The sequence below is a fragment of the Stegodyphus dumicola genome, chromosome X1, assembly GCF_044657685.1.
Source record: "Stegodyphus dumicola isolate Sdum_Otavi_A_Nest chromosome X1, ASM4465768v1".
In the NCBI taxonomy this organism is placed as follows: Eukaryota; Metazoa; Arthropoda; class Arachnida; order Araneae; family Eresidae; genus Stegodyphus; species Stegodyphus dumicola.
The window spans coordinates 192,487,972-192,511,550 of NC_140780.1; the positions used below are offsets into that span (position 1 = coordinate 192,487,972).

General features: G+C 33.2%; 1 protein-coding gene across 1 annotated transcript in view; it reads right to left on the reverse strand.

Moving 5' to 3' along the window:
• The window catches only part of LOC118202414 (uncharacterized), a 157,505-nt gene extending 134,615 nt beyond the window's left edge, over positions 1 to 22,890 (reverse strand). Inside the window, exon 1 of the mRNA XM_085807643.1 lies at positions 22,138 to 22,890. Within this exon, the coding sequence (XP_085663769.1) occupies positions 22,138 to 22,429 (292 nt within the window). The 5' untranslated portion in view covers positions 22,430 to 22,890. The remainder of the gene's footprint in view (positions 1 to 22,137) is intronic.
• Between the last annotated feature and the right edge of the window lie 689 nt (positions 22,891 to 23,579).

Here is a 23,579-nt window from a genome sequence, read left to right on the forward strand (position 1 = left end):
GTTCACTATGCTTTTTGTCCATTAGATGCAAGCCAGTTTGCTAGAATCTGAATAATTTTATACACAAACACACACATGTATATACAGATGTTGTTGCACATTTTTAGAATAATTTCAGTACGGGGGCGGAATATTTTGGAATAAAAATTTCTGGCATTAGCTTATTATCTGAAATGAGAAATATCATCTGCTACTTTTAAATTTATTCTTCTTTCAAAATGTGGCATGTAAATAAGCTGCGGATTGAAGGATATATCTCTGTGCTTTGCGAAGAAAAATATTCCTGCTACGTAATTCAAAAATGGTGTGAAATGCGCGGTATTAAAATTCCAAGTGCATAATAAGCAACATTATTAATTGGAAAAGGAAAACAGTCAATCATTATTTCTGCTCAGAAAGATGCCGAACAAATGCATAAAAAAGGTACGTACTGCTTCTAATGTTTCTAAAGTTAAATCGTTGTTAACAAAAGAAAATCCGTGGACTTAGATGTCAATTGCAATGTCTTAAAATGCATCCGTAGCAACAATAAGTAAAATAATAAACTAACATTTACAGCTTACAAAAGGCTAAAAGTACATAATGCTCATCTGGTTTTGCCGAGGCATGTGGCTTAGCACATAACATTTTGCAGGCCCCTGTATGAAAATTATTTAATTGGAGATAAATGGAAATTGTGACCCCTGATTAAGCATGGGTTTACCTAAATGTCTGCAGAAAAAGAAATCTATTTATTATCGAAAACGAAGAGAAAAAATTGCACAAACCCGGTTCGGTCAATGCAAAGAATGTTTTAATAATGGGTTTAGGATTTTCGCGGGATTCTCTTACAGTGGGAAATTAAAAATAAGAAAAGTGAAAAAAATTTTTTAATTAACTCAACGTATTATCAACTCAATGTATCATTATTTTACGTCCGTTATTTGTAGAATAAATTCCATTTCTTCATCCCAAAGGCTTTCAAAGAGTGAAACTCCAACAAGACAAAGCAAAAAATTAAATTGCATTCCTTGAAAAAAATGAAGACTGATACAGATAGTATACATTTTCAAAGTATTCCTGCGAAGTTCCCTGACGTTTCACCTATGGACTGTTGTGCCTTTGGTCTTTTAAAAAGGACTTTTCTTAAGCGCACACTTACCACGATTGATGGACTCTAAAACATAGTGGAAGTGGATGAAAGTCGATACTCAGGAAATTTTACGAAAAGACCTTTTGCCCTGGAAATCACGCTGCAGGTTTATTAGCCAGAAAAAAAGCTTTCAAATCAAACATTTCAAGACACTACTCTTTACATTTCAAACATTCATTAAAAGTCCTGAAACTTCTAAAAATGTGCAAATCCCTTCTGTGTATATCTACGTATATATGTCTTTGTCTGTGTATCTTTCTTTCGTGCTGCGCGTAAGCTAATAGACACAGGGCTACAAAATTTGGTACATAGGTGCATCTAGACAAGAGCCTGTGCACCTAGAAGCGATTTTTTCAAAATTCGAATGAGATTTTTTTTTTTTTTTTTTATTGTATTTTATATTTTTTGATAAAATCGCATCAAATCGATAATTTTCTCTCATTATGTCAGGAACAACGGCACGCAGCCATTGTTGCTGATATCAGTACTGTTGCCACTCGGAAAAATGAGAACGATAATTCTGTGCAGTTTTTAAATTTAGTTTTTCTTTTGGATACTGGACGTTTGCCGAAAGAAGGCAACGGGAAGTTAGTCAATTTATTTATTAAGATAATTAATATTTGTATTAAGGGATATTGCTTATTTCATTGTAATTTCTTCTAATATGTAATATTTCATTCTAGTATGTAATACATTTTTTTTTTTTTTTTTTTGATAAAGTTGTTCTGCAGCGTAAAATTGTGTAGTTTTTAAATTTAATGTTTGGTGTTCCCTTTAGGCATTTTCCCGGTACATTTAATAACCAGATGAGGGCTAACCGCGTAGCAGCTATTATATATATATATATATATTCTATTATATATATATATATATATATAATAATAATATATATATATATATAATATATATATATACGAGTATATATATATATATATATATATATATATAATATGTATATTATATATACACTGACTACCAATAAGTATTTAGAAACCTATGCAAATGGCGATATCTGCAGTCCTAAGGTACGTCACGGACTCCGCCGGTATATATCGTGTAGGAAACAGCATCGACTTTAGTCGCATGCAAGATGCCTCGCAGTTCGGAGCTCTCTGATTTCGAGAAAGGTATAATTATCGGGTATCACAAATGTGGCCGATCCTTAAGGGACATATCAAGCGATCTGAAGTACCCAAAATCGACAGTGGCCTATGTGATTAAGAAGTGGAAGGTGAGCGGTGATTGTCGGAATGTTCCCCGAGTCGGCAGACTAACGAAACTGGGAGATACAGACCGACGAGTGCTGTCCAGAGAGATTCGGAAGAACCGCACCCAACCGATGGCCCTCATCCGCGAGGAGTTTCAACAGGCATCCGAGACATTTTAAGCAGATACGAATCCCTTGTTATAGACATAAAATCTTTTTATTAAATATATTCATTCTCGACAGTTACTAAAATTAATTTCTCTTTCTCCGATAGTAGTATCTTCTCTTTCGAGCTATCTCTTAGATGCGTCTCTGACTTTTATCAGTCAGCTCAGGCAGAGTTGGTTCTACAGCTTCCCTGAAGGCAAATTACTTTTACGGTTTCACTGATATTATCATTAAATAAAACCCTCCCTGTGGATATCATCATTAGAAATCGATGTAAATACTTAGAAATCATGCCAGAAAATATGTATTAAATCCTGTAGAGTATTTTATGTTAATTAACAAATAATTATGATAAAATATTTACTGTAACTTCTACTTTTCGTTGCCATCTCCAGGATGTAAATTAGTTTGAAATATTATAAACTTTGGTATATTTCGCGATCATGAATTACTGTTCAAACTCTTGGTAGACGTTAAGCGAATTATCGTTAAGTCTAAAATAACAACTGAGTCTTGAAAAAGATATAAAAGATCTTTGGTTAAAGACCCTTTCCAAATAACTACGGGGAAGGGTGTAAAAGACACTTCCTTAGCTATTTGATATTAAAGAGGAACAGAAGGCACACCTGGTGTTTACAAGCTCAGCCAGCACTTATGGCGAGATAACTTAAAGTAACAGTTAAATGTGAAAATTTAAAGTGAACTAGTAGCCGAAGGCTACACAAATCAATCGCGAAGATGGCTCAAGAACCTAACTGGCGTGCATATTCCAATATCGGCAAGTTCAAGGCCGAATAAATCTTATTTGAGCTAGCAGCATCTTAGTAACATGGCCTCGAGAGGTAGAACACGCTCTGTCTTACAATCTAAAAACCTCAGCTTAAATACACGCGAACTAATTTGCATTCTGGAGTGGAAACGGAAGGAAGAAGTAAAGGTCTAAATCATAAAATAACTAGTTAATTAACATAAAAGAACTTTACAAAGTATTAAAGTTGATGGTTTTGAACGTTATAGATATGGAGCTCTTAGCAGCGATGCCTGAAGTTTACGTTCTATCACCCAATTCTGCCAGTGGATATTTCGGCTTTAGTCAGTTTACTAGACTACGTTAAAACTCATTAGCCGCTGGTGTTGCGTTGACGCAACGATCAAAATAAATGCGTATATAAATATAACTACCTAAGATATTTTATACCAGCAGATGATTTTGTGTAGGGAATATTATGAAGATTATTTCTGTAAAAAAATATTTGCCTTCAACAATCATTTTGTTTATAATAATTAATCTCATACTTTAAGCAAAATTTAAGCAAAATTTTCGACCGATTATTTTTGCTGAAAATATTTAACGAAAGAATCGCCGTCTTAATGAGTGATCTATTTTTAGTCAGGGTCACTGTTTATCAGAACATTACATCAGTCAGATGTTTATATTTGTGTTGGGAAGCAAGGAAAAACAGGTGTTGCGCTGACGCAACGTCAGCAGGAAACGGGTAGTCAATCTCCTTTTTCACTCATTTCTTTCGATGTTTTGGTTCATGTTCTGATGTTCAAAAATGCCTAGAACGAGGTATCTTACATTAGAAGAAGCCCTTCAAAGATATTTTGATGAAGAAACATGTTAATAATGATCAGAATGAAACTGATATTGTTGTTGTTTCCCCAGAAATTGCAGAAACTAGTGACGAAGAAGAAAAGAATGGCAATGTTTTAAATAATGATAATGATATTTTACCAAATACTGTTGGGAAACTTGAAATTCACGTAAGAAGTCAAATTTCAGCCTTCTAAAAGCAGTTATAGTCATACTAAAAAGTTAAAAAAGCAAAAGATTGAAATCTTGAAGTGGATAAAAAAGGAACTGTTAGTTATGTCTCAGGAAGAACATGAAGAAAGAGATAGAAGAGAAATTATAAAAGACAAAATACAATGTTAAAACTAGTGCACAGATTTTTGATTTTCGTTTTGGTTTAGACATTTACTCTCTTCTTGTTGAACAGATAAATATATACGCTCAGAAGGGGGATAAACAGAATTTATTGCATCTGAAGCCTATATGAGAAGATTTATTGGAATATTATTGCTTATAGGATATTATTCTTTACCTCAAGAAAAAATGTATGACAATGCAATGTCTTTTGATAAGGACATTTCTGTTCCTGTTGTACGAGAATTGATATCACGTTTGCAGTACAGGAATATGAAGCAGAATTTGGCTTTGGCAACAGTCAAATTGACAATACTGATAAATTATATGAGGTGAGACCGTATCTAAACTTACTAAATATCACCACTTTTTACTACTGGAAATATAAAGTCTCTTTTAGATTTCAGACGCGAGAATGCATTATTCCTTTTGCAAACTCCTATTGAGAGTGTAGAATTAGCCATAAATAGATCAGCATCAGGAAGGCCTAGTAAATTCAAAACCATTGCATGGAGAGTGTAGACATTTTATCGTAAAGTCCGTTGATAACAAAAAACTTTGTTGTAAAGAGTACCATAGCCAGACTGTTTATAGATGCAAAGTATGTAATGTAGCTTTACATCATGATTGTAATCAAGCTTTTCATGCTTGAATCTTTCAATTGAAATAATCTGTATTTGTAAAAGAAATATAACGTATATTTTAATATTAAATTAATTACAAGTAAAGTGATTTGTAGATTTATAAAACGTTATACAGCTAAAAAGTAATCCTGCGCTCCACTCAAAAGAAACATCACACGAGTAACTATCAGAACATAGCCTATGCATATCATCTTTGAAAAGGTTTTATCTGTTATCCATTGTTAGCTGTTCCAAACATTGGTTTAGTCTCATACGTTACGCGCGATTTTAGCTTAAGAAACATGAACTTTCTAACAAAGCTTTCATAGTTCCATGTATCTAGGTTTTGTCGATTCAGTAGCTGTGTATGCTATTATTTTATATGACATCAAGACAATCGAAATCGAAATCGATACGCTAACCAAATTAATCAGGTAATTTTTAACTTCCTTATTTGTTCCTCTCAATATATAATCATTATACGTATGTTATCAGTATTACAGTCACATTTATTATCAATTTCTGAGTTAAGACTTTTTTCATATATACTTTTATCAAGCAGTCAGACATTTTTTAGGTCCAAAATCATTTCAATAGACATCAAAGCAGGTTTCGACGCATTCCTGAAAGCTCCAATTACACGCTGCTTAGCTTTAAAATTGCAGTTGTTTACTTCTTGCATTTGTTTTAGGTTTTTAAAAACGTGTGATATTCAGTTTTATAGTGAAATTTAGTCTAATAATATATTGTATATATAACATGGCAACATTTCGAAATTATTTTCTGTACAATATATTTGAGATTTCGACATTAAAAACTCCACCCTTCTGAAGATGATTTAAAGAGGTCAGATATTAGGAGGAAGTTATACTTTTTCTCTTGCAAAGTTACAGACAGAAACCTATAATTCCAGTCTCATCAAATTTTCAAAAAGGACTAAGCTATGTGAGGAGCACTTTAATTAAACATCACAAGAACTCGATCAGAACACCAAGTTTCCCAATTTCATACCCTGTATGAACCAAAAATAGGCAGTGTAACTTTTTTTTTTTCTCCTGTACTATCTGAAAGTACTGTAAGTTGTAACGTGATAAAAGACAGTTTGGAATATGTCCAAGAAAAAAAAAAAAAAAAAAACTTCCGATGAAATGTTTAAAAGATGCATTGATTTTTTTTTCGCCAAACAACAGATTTTTCTCGCCATTTTTCTTGTCTATTCAAGAGCAGATCGAGCGTTTGAATTGCACTAAATTCTGAATAGATCCGGAAGGTCGATAAACTCATTAAAAGCTTCGCCAGAGTAATTAGGGCGAAGAATAGTCCGAATGATGTCTTTCAACAAACATCTATTAACTAATGAGGATCAGCTTGTTTAATTTGGAAGTTTAAATCTTGTATTTAAAATGTAATTTCTATTATCACTTAACATTCTACATACCAGCACACATTTAACGCTATTCTCATGTTTACTAGAAATAACTAAAAGAAAGTTACAATTCACTTAATGAAAGTACGAAAGCCAACGGGGATTACGAACTTAGTATAAGTTTCTATGTACACATTAAAGCACTGGTGGCCAAACAGTGGCCTGTACACCGCATTCGAGTCTTGAAGTCATTTACAACATCCCGCAGCAAGATAAAAAAAAAAACTTATTGTTATTAAGCGCTGACTTCTTCATTTGTGCGTACTATATTTTCACATGTTTTTCTGGTTAGTGCTCACATACTGTGCACGTATAGATTTTTAAAAATATATGTCGATGAACTTGTTAATGAGCTCCTCTTCTTTAACTTTCATATTTGGCCTCGGTTCAGTCTGAAAAAAACTGCTTACAAAAATAATTTGAATTTTCTGAAGTAACCATTATTATTATTGAAGGATGTGTTCCGAAATGTTTTCCAAACAAAATATGTTTGCGGATCGCGACACCATTACTTATTTTAATTGGTCTTGGTATTACACAAGTGGTAACCATGAACAGTTAACTTAAAATAGGTACTACTTCTAGGTTACTTTCCGCAGCCCGATTTGACCCGTTACCCTGAGAGCAACAGCTGAAAAAAAAAAAAAAAAAAAAAAAGGTCGAGGCGCTTAATTTTTCCCTTCACTTCATTTTAGTTTAGCGTATTTCGCTTCATGAAAAAGTACGCGAATGAAGGTTTACTTCAACCACAATCTCAAATGACGTGAAAGAATAAATGCTGTGCGGTGATTACGACAAGAGTTACCATGCAAATGGGAGAGAACTCGTAACGGCTTTGAAGTGCCTGTTTTAAAGTAACAGACAATAGCTTAGTGAGAAAATATTCCATATTATATGATATGAAAATTATATTTTAATTTCAGTGTCGTTACGTCTGTATAATAGTGCTAAATTTGTTACATATGTTTTAGCTGTACTTTAATAATACTATTATCCTTAACAGTAATGCGTGGGCTTTAGAGTGTTATTGGTGCTTGTTTCGATTCATTATATGCTGACAGGTCCATAAATAATAATACGACAGGGAGTATCTGTTGTTGATCATAGACCTTGTGCATCATTTGCGAAAGTATGATGCCACGTACTTTCACAATTTCGATTAAGAATGCCCGAAAACGGAATGCTCGAATACGTCGCATACCAGTTTTCTTTCTACGATCCTCTCAAGAGGATTTAAATATCGAAGATTTTAAGTGCTCATACTACACGTAAACTTTACAATTGCTCGTGCTTCACAAAAGATTCACAGTGGTTTTCCCGTTTTGTCCTTTACCTTTTCATCCTGTGATCAAAATCGTGTTGTTTCATCTGCTGCTCTACCCCATCTCTCCCATCCGTAACCGGTACTGACAAAATATTTCCCGTTTCACCCGCTGCTCTCCTCTATCCCTCCTCATCAGTACCCTTATTAACGGAAAGCTGAATTTTCTCTCAATTCATCCCCTTTTCAAAACATCGTTATTGAGAGGGATACATGTTTGGAGAGGGAATGTTACGTGATAAATGCCACCTGGCTTGATACACTTAACTATCTTCTCAGTATGCCAATCGCTATGAAATTATTTCAGAACAATGCACAGACGGAAATTACTATTATATTTACAGTCATATGTGATCCTTCTGAATTTGGGTCTCGCTATTTTCATTAATCTTGGTTTAAAACGTGATAATGAGTTTATTGAAACCTAAATTTATTGAAGCCAGACGTGGTCATCCAGCTCTAACATTCGGAGGCAGGTCATATACATTTAAAATAAAATTTAATAAAGACAATAAACTTTAGATTTGCTGAGACATTCATTGAAACTGAACATTGTTGACAAATTTTGAAGATGATGTATTCCAAGAAAGAAACCATACCTGTATTTCTGGCATAGCTAAGATCAAGATTGAGAAATATATAACAAAATGAAAGAAAAAGCTCCTGACGAGCTTATTCCAACTGAGTAAAGATTTCGTGACTCTGTCACCAGCCCAAGATTTGAGACTAAATTTCATCACAAAAATACCTAAATTTGAGTCTGTGAAATTCTCCATGTACAGACAACAGCGTAATGAATTAGGCTTATCTTCCATAAATGGAACATGAGAGCACTTAATCTTGCTAAAAAAATACAAAGAAGATTTCTTAATTATTGATAATGGTATATCTGGGAAAATATGTAATGAAGAAAATTCTTTGTATTTATTTTATTGCGTTTATAGGATGTTTCATTACCACTACTATTATTGTGATTATTATTGTTATTAACGTGTGTGTGTAAACTTGTTTTAATATCTTAAGTGTAACATTTGAAGATTCTGTCTTGTAGAGAATGAATTATTTCTAGTATATCTACTATTTTGCTATATAGTACACCTACTATTTTTAGTATAAGAAAATGTTCTACCGCCCAGTCGGTATAGTGGTCAGGGAAGCTGACTGCGATACCGAAGGGCCTGGGTTCGAATCCCGGAGAAGGCATGGTTGTAACTGCCCGTCTCTTCATAGGAAAGGCGATGGTGGCCCACCTATTTGGTGCCTGCATAATGTAATAAAGACACCACCACATCCGGCCTTGTATAGATTAATGGAATGGGTTACATTTGTAATTGTTCATAATCTGCCATTGGGGGAAAAAATAAAAAAAGTGTTCTAGAAGGCTCTAAAATCAGAAAATTATATGAAAATAACTACCACAGGAGGGTTTATGACTTCAGGTCAGTTCATCTGTTAAGAAACAAAATCTCTCTCTCTCTCTCTTTTTTTTTTTTTTCCCCCCATTTAGCCTTCCAAGAAATAGTCATTGAAATATTTCGAATCTTAGGGCTTCCCAAACGGAGAAGTGAATAGTAAAGGAGACTTCTTTTACGACTCCTCTCTTAATGCGATAAAATCTGCTTAAATTGCATTTTGGTTATTGGGAAGCTTAAGTATATGCAGTCAGAAACATTAAAATCTGTCATACATATTTTTGAATTGTAAAACATACTTTTCTGGTTCATGGTGGAATATGATGATAAATATGCATTATGTTATTACAGTTTTTAAAGATTACAAATAATTACACATATAATAAACTTATAATAAAATTTTGCAACTGTGTGAATATTATTTATAAGTTCCTAGCTTCTAGATAATATATATATATAATATTTATAGAGTTTGACTTTCTTTGGTAGCTTAAACAAATATCAAGCTCCTAAGAGCTCGCATTAAGTGAATTATCGTGATGTCTGAAGTGTACCACAGAATCTTGCAAAGATTTAAAATAAACTTTTTTTAAAATCAGAACTTGAACATAAAATGCACGTTTCGTGCTCACACAATCCGCCGGCACAAATGGCGATGCAATTTAAAGTAACAGTCAAATTCAAAATTTAAAATGTAAGCTAGTAATCGAGACTACACAATTTAATTATAACACTTTTCGAGTCAACTAAGTCGACTCAGATCTTCAATCGGAGCAACAATTTAAATGACGGTAGCTATAACATAAAACCTAATAATTTCAATCTTATCAGAGCTGGCGAAACCTGGTAACCGCAGCCTCGAGAGGCAGAAACACGCTTTGTCTTACAATCTAAAAATCTTGTAGAGACATTAGGTTTTTTTTTTTTTTTTTTTTTTTTTTTTTTTTTTTTTTTTTTTGAGCCAGAAAGAGGAAAATTTATCAAACGCCTTCGCTGGGAATCGAACCACGGACCTCTGGAATAGCGGCCCAGCGTGCAGAACCACTACACCACGAAGGACACTAGGAGGAAAGTGGGAGAAATACCTTATAACCTCAATTCAAACACTCTCTAATTGATTTACATTTCTATTAAGAAAACGGAAAGAAGTTATAGTAAACATATATGCCATTCAGAATAGATGACAACATTTTGACATTTGACTCCTCTTCTGAGAGTATAAAAAATATCAGTAATCAAAAATATATATAGAGAGAGTAGATATAACAATCTCTAAGGCATAATTAAAGAACAGATGAAAGGAACATAGGATGGCCCGGTGATTTATGGCTGAGGTATGATGTTCAAATCCGCCCAAAGTGCTTAAATAAATATGCCTAACAGGACGGTATATGTTATTCGAAAGTCAAAATAAAAGTTACTTATTAAAGTTCTCATTCCAAAGTGATCTGAAGTGAGAACTACTGATCATAATAACTTGAATTTTTTTTTACAATTTTAGCTCAAAAGAAATGCAAAAGATAGCATATGGAAAGATTTTTAAGGTCAGACGTAAATTTTCGTTACTTTCATATCGCTTTCTACCGCAATAAAGCCTCATTTATAACCCCATAAGGCCAAACATTTTAGCTTCTTTTTTCTCTTCTTGACCAAAAAAAAAAAAAAAATCTTGTTTCCCGAGTTTTTCCGCAAAATTTCAAGCATTCATAATAATTATTCTTTTACAAGACTGCTTTCAAATGCAAACTTTAATCATAATCACTCTGTACAATATAACAATACTTGTAATGCAAGCAAATTAACTTCAGTGATTGTTACTTACATTGTTTCTTGCACTTAACATAACAAAACGCTGGGAAATACTCAAACTAAGTTACGATTCTATATTCGCATGTTGCTAATTTTTCACTTTGAAAGCCAGATAGATTTCCTTTAAACACAATTACTTTCTCTAGGTATTTTACAGGCTTAGTATTATAAACAGCTGTAAAACGGATGGACATTGGCTGCTAAATATATCTCATCACTCTGATGACATTGATGAGGAGTCACGAAAGACTGGATAAAGTAATTTAATGTTTTTGGTTAGTCTTTCGTTCGTGAGTTCATAATACGACACCTCGTGACGACCGTCTATAACCTCCCCATAAAGATCTAATAGGTCATATATAGTCCGGTAATTGTCTTCACATTCTCAACCACTGGGGCAACGGTAAAGGCTAACTACATATAATATATTTCTACTTTGTTCAGTTGGCCTTTATGCTGTTTGATTCACTCTTCGTGTCGATCTGACTTCATATGACATGATTTGAATATTGGCAAAGATCTAGTTTTCTGAAAGCAAGACAGATTTGTATTATTTTCAAATATTTATTTTTGAAACTGTTTTCTCAATTTCATTTCACTTTCATTTCAGTTCACTTGGGTTAAAAAAGCAGTCTAAAAGTTGTGTACTTCAAGAAAAATGTCATATAACTATAGAATCCTTCTTGGTATCTGAAAATGCTGTAAATGGTTTTGTTACTTCACACGAGCAAATGAAAATCAAAGTCGTTGAGTTGTAGATCTTCTTTGGCAACAAGGAGCACCCTCCCCACTCTGAGAATCATGTACATGACAAGTTGAGTCGTCAGTTTCTAGGATGATGGATTAACAGAAATGGACCTAACCCATGGTTCGCAAGAGGATGTCCTGACCTTGGTTCACTAAACTTCTTTCTCTGAAGCTTTGTCAAAAATTAGATTTACATGCTATAATTGATAACCTTGACCTTGTAAATGAAGGAATCATGCAAGCGACTTTAAGCGTTATTCAGGATGTTATTGTGTACGGATTAAAACTGATTTTCATTATTATTGCTTGTAATGCTTTTGGATTTGGATTATGGCAAAGCACATGATGGTTATCTCCCTGACAGATCATGAAGGAACTTTTAAGTGGCTTGTATTCACGTTACTCATGGAGAAACCTTAAAAACTCCCATGCAGCATCTGTAATCTATTCGCTGGAATCTAAATTTGAGTCTTTAATCGCTTGGCCACTGGTGGCCGAGGAGCACATACTGAAAGTCATTCATTTTGTTTGTGACATTTTCGAGTGACTGAATTAAATAAAAACACTCACAAAATTCCACCATTCATTCTTAAATAATACCTATTTGTTTAAACAGTTTTTTTTAGATGCGTTGTGGTTGCAGTTAATCCGCACGTGTGAAGCTATACCATGTGTATTTACAATTTAAGTTGTGCGGATTTATTTAAGTCACTTAACAGTTAATTTTTTTTTTGAAACAACCTTTCCCATTACTCTCGCTTTCAACCACGCTTTCTTGCCAGAATGTAAATGAGTTAGCGAACGTGTATTCAGGTAGAAAGAAGTTAGTATTTAAGGGAAGGTTTTGGAAGATGAATTTAGGAGAGCGTGTTCTGCCTGCCTGAAGGCCACATTGTCATCCTTGATTTACAAGAGATTAGATTTCTGTGGCGTTCAGCGCTTCTAGCATAAGTGACGTGACGATCTAAAATGAAAGTTTATTGCACTCCTTCAATGTTTTCCGTCTTCACAGCAGTTCTTAGTCGACTTCTCACTAATTTCATCTCTCAAATTCCTATGGCCATGATGGAATTCTTTAATTCAGTTATAAATTGTTCCTAAAGTCGATAAACACGGTATTATACTGTCAATCATTGTCGAAAGTCATAATAAATACTGTAAAGCATTAGGTTAATTGGAAGCAGGAAAGATGAAAAATAGCAGCCGCCTTCGCCGAGAATCGAACCACGGACCTCTGGAATACAGGCCCAGTGTGCAAACCACTACACCACGAAGGCACGCTAGGAAAGTGGGAGAAATGCCTTATATACTCTCCTTTTTAAAGGGCGACTGGGTTTTTAGGGGACCCAATCGCCAAATCCTGGGTATGGAGATTTTTCATCCAACACCCTTTTAGTCCGGGCGCCACTGTAGAGACATTAGGTAATTTGGAAAAGCCAGAGATATGATAAATATGCAACGCCTTTGCCGGGAATCGAACCACGAACCTCTGGAATACCGGCCCAGCGTGCAGAACCACTGCACCACCAAGGCACGCTAGGAAAGTGGGAGAACTACCTTATAATATTTCGAAGATCTTGTCGACTTAATCCAGATTTCGAAACTGCCTTATTAACTTTAAAACGACTCCGAAAATAAATTTTGCAGAATTCATCGTTCTTTAACAGCTAATATTCATGAGAACATTCAAATTTTTTTAAAAACAATTCTATGGGTTAAAAACTGCTGCTGCTGCTGCTGATATTGCCAGATTTCAAAAACTTTAGTGGTCTGCGCATCAAATCGCTGTACACTTCGAGGAACACAAGCAGGCAACATTCAGAATACGTTTATTTTTTTGAAGAAAAGGGGCCTCATGACTATATTTTTAGAAATGTATAGAGTTTTCTATGAAGACAATGCCAAATTAAGACAGAATTTTGATGTATTAAATGCGTTATAAAGCACAATGTTCCATTTTGACGGAGCTCAAAGCTAATCTAAGTGTATTTACAACTAACTGTCTTTCATTCTGTAGAATATGTAATTTTTGTGACGAATCTTAAGAACTAGTTAGCGAATAATCGCTTAAGTTCGTGTGACAAGAAACAACAAGATGGAAGGGTAACTAATCCTTTATTATTCCAATAAGATTTAACAAAACTCCGTCTTGGAGTGTACAATCAAAGCCGACACTTGGGCTTGAACTTAAGAGACTAGGAATTAAACTAAAACTAAGATTAACTAAAGAAATATAGCCGAAGCTATCAAGATTCAAATCCAGTTGGCCCCTTAACTTTATTGGACTACAAAGCTTATCAAGGGCCTGAGTACGGCCGAGCGTAATAACAGCTTTGAGAGAGAGAGTGGCCAAAAGGCAGACGCGTGTAAATCAGAAACTCTGATTCTCTCTCCCTCTCTAAGTAACTTCGCGGTTTAAATACCGCTCATTAAATATTCAGAAAGATTCCAAAACTACGTTCTGGCCGGAAGTAGTAAGTTGAAGTTAAGAATCTGACAGGAAAGGAACTTTAACTTAAAATTTAACTGTTAATAAAATGAACAAAATCCTTAGAAGCTTAAGAACGTAACTATTATTCAGAACGAAAATAATAGTTACAAATGAATAAAATTTAATATATTTCAGTAATTCAGTTACCATCCATAAAGGTACTAATATGCCATGCCTACCAATATAGTGCACACCTTAAAAAATGTCACTTACTTAGAAAAGCCATAAGTTTTCAGGAATTTGTTTTGAAATCCCCATTCGACAGTTCTTAACTTTAATCAGACATTAACGTTTATGGTAGACCAATTCACTGTCACTTAATGAATTCTCTATAGAAACTTTGTAAAAGCAGTTTTTCGACTTCTTGCTGCTTTGCGAGTACATGAATAAATAGTTCAGTCACGTCTACCTGTATAGGAAGGCATGTGGAAAAAAGAACCGTAAAAAGAATCACAACGGCATTTTATGAACTCCTTCCGTGTTCGACTTGTGTTCAAGAGTGAAAAAGATTATTAAAACCGGACTTCAGTTGAAAAAAATTTATGATATACACATTTTTTTTTTTTTCCAACATACACGTTTTTTTATTCTTACGATTTCATATATTTCAGCGCTCGAATTGGTAAAAATTAACAGAAGAAATGTTTATTATTTCAGTGTTCTTCTCTTTAAATTTTCTACGCTTGATGGAAAGGTACTGATGTAATTTAGGAAACGGATGCTTAGAGCTATCTAAAAGAAAAATGCCTAGGTGGAGGACGTTTTAAGGGACATTGGCTCATATTAATATTACACAAGACGAAAACTCAATGCAGCCAGATCGCTTGCCAAGAATAAAACCCAAAATGAGTTACTAATCCAGCGGCCAATTTAATGAGAGGGAACCTTAAAGAAAAAAGCTTCAAATGATTCACTGATGACACCTTCGTCTGATTTAATATTTTTTAAGTATTCATTCTCCAGTCACTTTAAAAGACAACTATAATCAGAAATAAAAATACTAAAATAAATTTTCATACAAATTGTAGAATCATTAGGTATTTATTTGGAATAGCAAGCAGAAAAAATCAGCTACACCCTTCCCAGGATCTGGACTCCGAAACTTCCTATTGCTATCCGGGTGGGCTTTCCAGTTACACTACGAAGGCACGTGGTAAAGGAAGAGAAAATTCCTTCGATTCTCCTCTAGGAGAAGGGCCAGTCTAGGTGGTTATGAATTATCATCCACCATATTTTAGTTCGACTTCACATGTCGAAAATTTGTATTTTTCCAAAACCAGGAACTTGAAAAATCAGCTATACCCTCAACGGAATTCAACTATTGTTCGGAAGAAACCTCCCGATTACTAGTCGATTGTGCTTCTAATTACACAACGGAGGCACGCGGTAAGGAGGCAGAAAATTTTGTACACTCTCCCCTACTTAATAGGAGATTGGGGAGGAGGGGACCCGGTCGCCAAATCCAGGTAATGACGAATAACCGTTCACTATATTTTAGTTCGGCAGACACTTGACCGAGATTTTACAATTTTCTCAGCAAGAGGCGTGAGATAATCAGCGACAATTTACAACTCGTTTGAAGAATTCCAGTATGAACATGATGATCTAAATAATGAATTTCTTGAATGTCGCCTAAGAACTATTGTAAAGTTAGAAAACGTGGATGCTGGGCAATAAATCTTCATCTCTAGATCGTCATATCACTTATGATAGAATTCAGTCAATTCTGAACATTTCAAGAATCCGAAAACTTTTGATTTTATACCGCCATTTAAAAGTAGCAAAGGGTGTATGTATGTTGGATTCCACATAATTTTTTAATTCAAATAAAAAACATACTTGTGTAAGAAAATCTCAAGAGATTCAACTGTAGTAACATAAAACCTGTATTTGACATTATAAACAAGCCGTGAATCCGAAACAGGGCAGTAGTCTGCAGTTTGGGTTTTTTAAAATGAACCAAATTTGAAAATAATTTTTCATCTTGGAACTATTTTAAAGATAATGATTGCCAGAGTTTTGAAAAACTTTTTTTTTTCCCTGGGGTGAAAGCCTATGACTGATCGCCCTTGAAATCGACTTCGTTTTCTTCAAAATGTATACCAAGCTACGATTGCTTTTTTTCCTTGGTGTGTTTCTCTTTTATTTGAAAGGTTGTTTTTATTATTATTATTATTATTATTATTTTCAGTCATTTAATCTATCATTAAAATTAAGTTTTCTTCAAAAATGAAAAGCTTGGTAAGAAATGGTAGTACTTGAAATCTGAATTTTCCTTTGTATTTCGAAGTATTCTTTTGCATTTACTAAAGAAATATTGATTATATTATCTCCTAATATAAATTTAGTAGAATGTATCTAAACGTAGTAACCCAGAAGTATGAACTTTAATTCCGAAAAAATTTAGTAAATAAATTATTATTATCTTACTTATGCAGCTATTGCGCAAGTACTATTAGAAAATTTTTTTCGATTTCAATGAATTTCAGTTCATTCAATATATATATATATATACAAAAATTATTATTTTATATATACAAAAATTATTATATATATATATATATATATATATATACAAACACACGAAGTGCTAATTAAATAAGGTAATTTTTTGTTCTTAAAAAGCCTAACATTTGAGATATATATATATATATATATCAAAGATTGAATTAAATTAAATGCATTAATAAATTGAAATAAATTTCCTTATACTTGGGCAGTAGCTGCAAAGTAATAAAATAATAATTTATTTACTAATGGATTATTATCTCCTTAGAATGGTAAGTAGAAATGTAGTAGAATGAAGTAACTTGAAGCATTAAAAATTTAATTTTGAGAAATTTTTTAATGAAACTTCAATCTGCATTATGAAAAATTGAATGGAAACTTTTGTAAATGAAAAATTAATCAATAAATCAAGAAAATTATTGTCATTGATCGGAAATTGGTTGACTTTTCAATGGGAACAAACCAACTTCCCATCAATCAACAGTAATTGATAAATGCGAAGGTGTTTCGTCTTTTACTCAAGTAAGAATTATGATGTCAAACTGGTAAGTTGAGTTTTAGCTAATTAGTTAGATTGAAGGTGAGATGAAATTGGAGGACTTTATAGAATTCATTATGAAAGTTGCAGTTCCATTTAGCTTATAATTTTTTTATATATCGATAAACATATATATAAGTTTGGTTCTGCCGATTGCAATAAAAAGGGAGGTGCACAACCAGATGTTATAGCACTCTCATATACAAAATTTCAATGTTCTACGGCTAATCTTTTTGAGTTATGCGAGATACATACATACATTACGTACGTATCTAAAAAAATCAGGAAAAAAATCCATTTTATAATCAGTCTTGGGAAAAACAGTCCTTTTTCTCTCTCCGTACGTACAAACGTCACGTAAAAAACATCTTCCAAATGAATTCGGGAACGGTCAAAATGGATATTTCTTTTGAAATAATATATCCGAAATTCTTCATAATTACAGTACTTCATTTACTTGGTACAATGAAGTAAAAAGGTTAAAAAAATAAAATGAAAAAGAGACAAAAAAAGAAAGAAGGATAAATTTATGAAGCGTTGCTCATTTTAGCTTTTTTCCCGCTCTCGAATTATAACTGTATAACGGTAGGGCCGGATGAATCAGCTGCACAAGTGTTTCAAAACCGGAGCATTTTTTTTAATCTACAAGGGAAATATTAAGGAAATATTTATCTTAATATTAATAAGTGCTTGACACTTTAATCCCTAGATATCAGTAGATCCAGTAACTTCGTGTTCTTCTAGGCGTGGGTCTTGCATGAAAGCCATGATTAAGTTTCGAGATGCTAGATCTACAATTAACTCCTTAATTCTTAAACCAAAGCTTGATCTATGAAATTCAATTACTCTTCTGCAAAATCATGTTGCGTCCATACTCCCATACTCATACACTGTCTTAGTACTTTCATATAAACTGCATATGAGACACCTGCAACAAATTCAGCATGTTTCACTCAAGCAAACTACTGCATCTTGATACATGTCTAATGGCATAACCCATAAAAATCTAAAAACGTGAGTATTAAATTCGTATCTACGGTTACCTGAAGAGTTCTGCAGTGTTATACAGAAAATTAATAGCTAATAAACTAATAACTAGTAATAATAATAATTAAATTACGGTCCTTAAGAAGAAAGAATAAAAATCTTTTCATATTTATTTCCATAAATTTTATCGAAGCTATTTCTGTATTTTAAAATAATTTTAACTTTATCTTATTATCTTCAAAGAGGTTCTTCTAAGTTTCTCCCCCTCTTACACTGGTGTGCAAAAATCAAGGAAGAGACGGTTTTTGTGACGTTGTGCAAAAACTTTTCAAATCAATACAAATAATACTATTAGATCTCCAAGATGGGGGTCAATGGCAGTCTTTCTTAACGGATCCCACAAGAGCAGACCACTAGCCACCAATCGACGGCAAATGGTTCTGGTCGATATGGGAACATCCAGGGTGTCTTTGAACATATTGCAGAAGGGAGGTAGAAGAGGCTTGTCGGCGGATGCTTCGATCCACACGTGCTGACGTCAGTCTGGCTGCACCGGCACCTCTCGAAATTGCCCCATTTTCTGTTTCCAACCATCGTCGCCACAGCCTGTGCACTGTGGACGCGTCTAGGTGTGTGTCGGCTGAAGATTTGTCATATGGACCAACTTGCCCTTCTCAGTCCGATCACTATGCTCTTCGTAAAATCGCCTGTCTGCTGGAACTGCTTCCGTTGACGACGGCCTTGCATTCTCTGCTATTAACGGGTCCTCTGAGACAAGAACAAACTTTCTATGATGATTTCCCTAGCAAAAATAACTGCACGAAAATTGAACATTCTTGCAGATTACTTCCCTTATATCTTCTTCAACGTGAACTGGACAACTGCACATTTCACATCATTCGCATAACTAGGTGACGTGCATCTACACTGAAATTTGCATAATTTTCGGGCCACTCCTTCTTGGTGTTGCATTTTCAAAGTTGGGTAGTATTATGTATATATTTGAATAAGACAAAAATTCAGATTTAATGTTAGACCTTTTAATCTCATTTTTAATCAAGAAATTAGTCCTTAAAATTTGTTTTTATTTTTATCATATACTACGTTCTATTTTTTATATCAGCGAAAATTTAACGCATAATATTTAACTGACTGCTGTTATAGAATTAATTAAATCATTTCTAACTGCAGTATAAATTTTCCTTGACATATTGGCGTTTACTCGTGCGAAATACCTGAGAAAACCCTTGTAAGTAAATTAAGAAGCTCCAAACTTCTATTCGATTCCATATAAAATAGCATCATCATTAGCCAATGGTATAATTTCGTTAATAACAGCTTCTTGTGAAAAAAATTAAGAATCGCTTAATCATTAAGTTTTAAACTGAAACTTTTTCTAATGCCTACTTTCATCTAATCAGCATATACGTAGTCTGCCGATTGTAATATTTAAAACCAGCGCCATGATTCTTCAACGTCTTAAGCTAATTCAGTGATTATTAAATGATAGTTCTGCACAGTAAATAAATTTTTTTTTATTCTATTCTCTTTATTCAAATGGATTATTCCTTTTATATCTACCTATATCTATTCGTGTTTTCAGAACAATTTTTTAAATAATTGAAAAGATTCATAAAGAACAAATCAAGAAGGTATTTTCCATTTGTGCTTTAATTTACCTAGAATAATAAAAACATTAAAAATGTAAATAAAAAATTAAGACTTCCATCTTTGAACATAGTTCAGTCTGCTCAATAATAGTTAGGGCAGGTTGTTAAATATTTAGAAAATGGCTTAATACTCTGCAGCTGGAAATTTGCCAAAACCTAGTTTGTAAACAAAATCCTACTTTGATTTATCTTATCCTGACCGATTAAAATTCGACAAGCTATTAAAAAAAAAACGGTGAATATATTTGGTCTTCTTTTTTGGATATATAAGGCATTGGTCTGAATGCACTGAATCTTCGTTTCTACCTGACAGTTTTTCTAAAAGTGCACTTAACATTGCCTGTGTTAAATGCACCTTCTGATTATAGTTGTCCTGATTATGATTACAGATGTCTGATTATGGAAGTTCTAGACCTCAAATGCGTTCTTGCTGTCAGTTCAAAGCTCTCGGCAAAAGGTCTTATATTCATTGTATGCCACAATAATAATAGCAACCAAAAACAACACCAATAAAGCCTGACATTACAATTTTTTTTTTCCAGTGTACGAGCCAGCAGTAGTCAGTTTTTACACTCAGCAGTAGTAAAATTAATGTTGAACATATTGTCATACCTCGATATGTTGCGCTTCGTTTTATTATGTTTCGCAGATATTACCCTTAGATATCGAGGATTTGTGACAATCGAATCAATCAGTTGGCACATTTCTGTCAACCGCATTTATCCACTTCATGTCTGTCTATCGCATTCTGGCTACTTTCATAATATTTTTAATTTATTAGTTGGTACTGCACTGAATTTAAGCCAAATTATAACTGTTCAACTGTTCTTAGAATCGAATGGTTGATTCTTCACTTATTATTGGAATAATTTAAAAATAACAACAGCTTTCAAAACTTATTAGTTTCGGAAATTTCTTTTTCCTCGAGATATTATAATATTTTTATAAATTTTATGTATTTAATATACAAGCTATTAATTCTCCAATACGTGAGCGCCCGCCAGCGGCCCGAGAAGGAAAGTCGCTGGTTCGAAGCCATCCGAACGGCCTGGCCGTACGGACGCTTTCGAGATTGTCCCCATGCGTTACATATATACGAGTCAATTTTCCTTAGAAAAGTCCTCCATGAAGGTGTCTCTTTCCTTAGGCAGATAGACCTCGAGAGTTATGTCACATTCAAATATGCCAAACCATAACTACAATTATTTGAAGTTTTTTTAATAATACTTAAAGTAGTTTTATTAATCACCAAATGAAGGAAAGAATCTTAACCTTTCATTATAAATTAAATTAATTTAAAATTACATTAAAAATTATTTAATTTACAATAAATTTTCAAAATTAATTTTAAATTACATTAAATTTACATTAATCGGGAAGATAAAAATATGAAAAACACCAAAACGAAAATTAAACCTTTTGAATCTAACGGCTAGTGCAGTTGTGAACGCAATGGGAAAGATCTTAAACAGGGAATTAAAAATGCTGCTCCACTGAATGCACAAATACAAAAATCTTACTGCTGTATAGATTATAATATAAATATAATTTTTATTTGCATGGTGTAATTAAAAATTGCATGTGATTACTTTTATTACATATTCGTTTTAATATAGCAGCATGCAAGGTACTTGCAGTATCTAGAACTACGCTTTTACGCTGGAAAAGATTTTTCCCGAAGCTGTTTGTTTGCTAAATTCTTTACCTACTATCTATTTTTAGATAATTCAGGATTGTATATTATTTCTATACTAGCATATTCAAAATTCGTAACGAACAGATAAAATTAAACTATTTCCCGCTCATTCTATTCTTTAAACAAATCAAATACCATGATTCAAGAAAATTTCAATCAAATCACTAAAACTTAGTCTTGACATATAATTTGTTCGCATTAGTTAATTAAAATGCTTATGAGATAATATAAGAAACGATTTGATGAAATATTTTTAAATGAATGTTATTTATTTTTAGATAATTCAGGATTGTATATTCTTTTCTATCAGCATTCTTAACTTGAATAAAAAATAGTTTAAATCTTTCATATTTTAAGTCAAAGAAAATTAAGCAAACTATTTTTCAGAAATAAACTTTTTTTTTTTTTTTTTTTTCTTTCTTTAACATGCAAAGAAAACTTTTAGTTAAATATTAACAAATATTTTACTTACGAACAGGAACTGTTTTGGCATTAAGAGTATCCACAATTTCTTGGCAGCGATTAATTTTTAACTTAAGTTGCTTAGTCCTTTGAATCACATTTCTGCATTCGTTGTCTATGGCACCAAAAATATCGTCTGCTATCGTTAGCAGTTGTGCTAAATGTCGCATAACATTTACCATCCGTTTGTTGGCAACAGTGTCGACGTCCAATATATTCGTGTTGCCATCGCAATCATAACTGCAAAACTTATTTTGGTCTAAGATATTTTCTCTTCCAATTATCCAACTGTAGAATGGCATTTCAAAATAAATTACATGTATGTCAGCTATACATAATAAAACAATTTTCGTTTTATGAGAAAGTCTTCTTGCAATTAGGATTTACGTGCATCAGGCTAGACTTATGAAATATTTAACATTTTCGAAGAAATAATGCGAACTGTAATATAAAACTAATCACAAAATGAACCGCTGATGTAATTTACTGGTAAGTAAACTGTAATACATTGCGTCAAACACTTAAAATTTGGTACTTGTAATACTGTTATCAGATTAACATGCAAAAATAAAATTCACCACCAAGTTTTCATATTGTTTACATTAGAACATCTGCTACGCTGCCACCATGCACACCTGTTTTTCCACGACCAGACTCTACGGCGGCCGACTGAGTTTTGAGCGCTACAAAACAGACCGGTCAGAATCACCTTTCTTTCCTGGCTTCTAAGCAATTCGAAGAGGGCTCATTTCACAACTTCCTGCTGCTAGTCCCAGTCAGGTATGATAATGGGTCGTATAGGAAAGTAGAACTTAATGTTTGAAGGACGCAGAGCAGCTTTGTTCGCTGGTGGCTGCTGCGAACTTTTGTTGCGAGCTGAACTGGAATGCGCTCTCATCTAGTTATTTTTGAAGCTCGCTTTCCTAAACCCTTGTTCACTTTTAATGCTTTTTATTGTATTTACTTTTAATCTTTTCGCCTTCCTAAACCCTTGTTTGCTTTTAATGTTTTTATTCCGTTTATTTTTAATATCTTTGATTGCGTGTTTTCACTATACGCTTTCCTTCAAGCGTTAAATTAATTACCACTAATGTATGATAATTTATGTCCATGCATTCATATGTATGTAAACGCCATTTTTCTCTGTTAATGTAAATATTTATAATTTGTAAAGTATCAAGCTCAGTTTTACAATAAAATGCAGTTTTGGGGTTTCATGAACTCTTTACTTGATTTAATAGCAATATTAATTTTAGGCAGTTCTTATTATAAACTATTAATTTCTTAATAATCAAAAGAAAGAAACCTGTAAATAACTATAAGTAATTGAACTTATCCATGCTCTTTTTTTTTTTTTTTTTTTTCCCCAATACATTATTCCGATTAGATTAAGTATACAGTAATTTCCTCGTATCCGCTTATTTAAATTGTTAATCACGTGTTATAGGTACA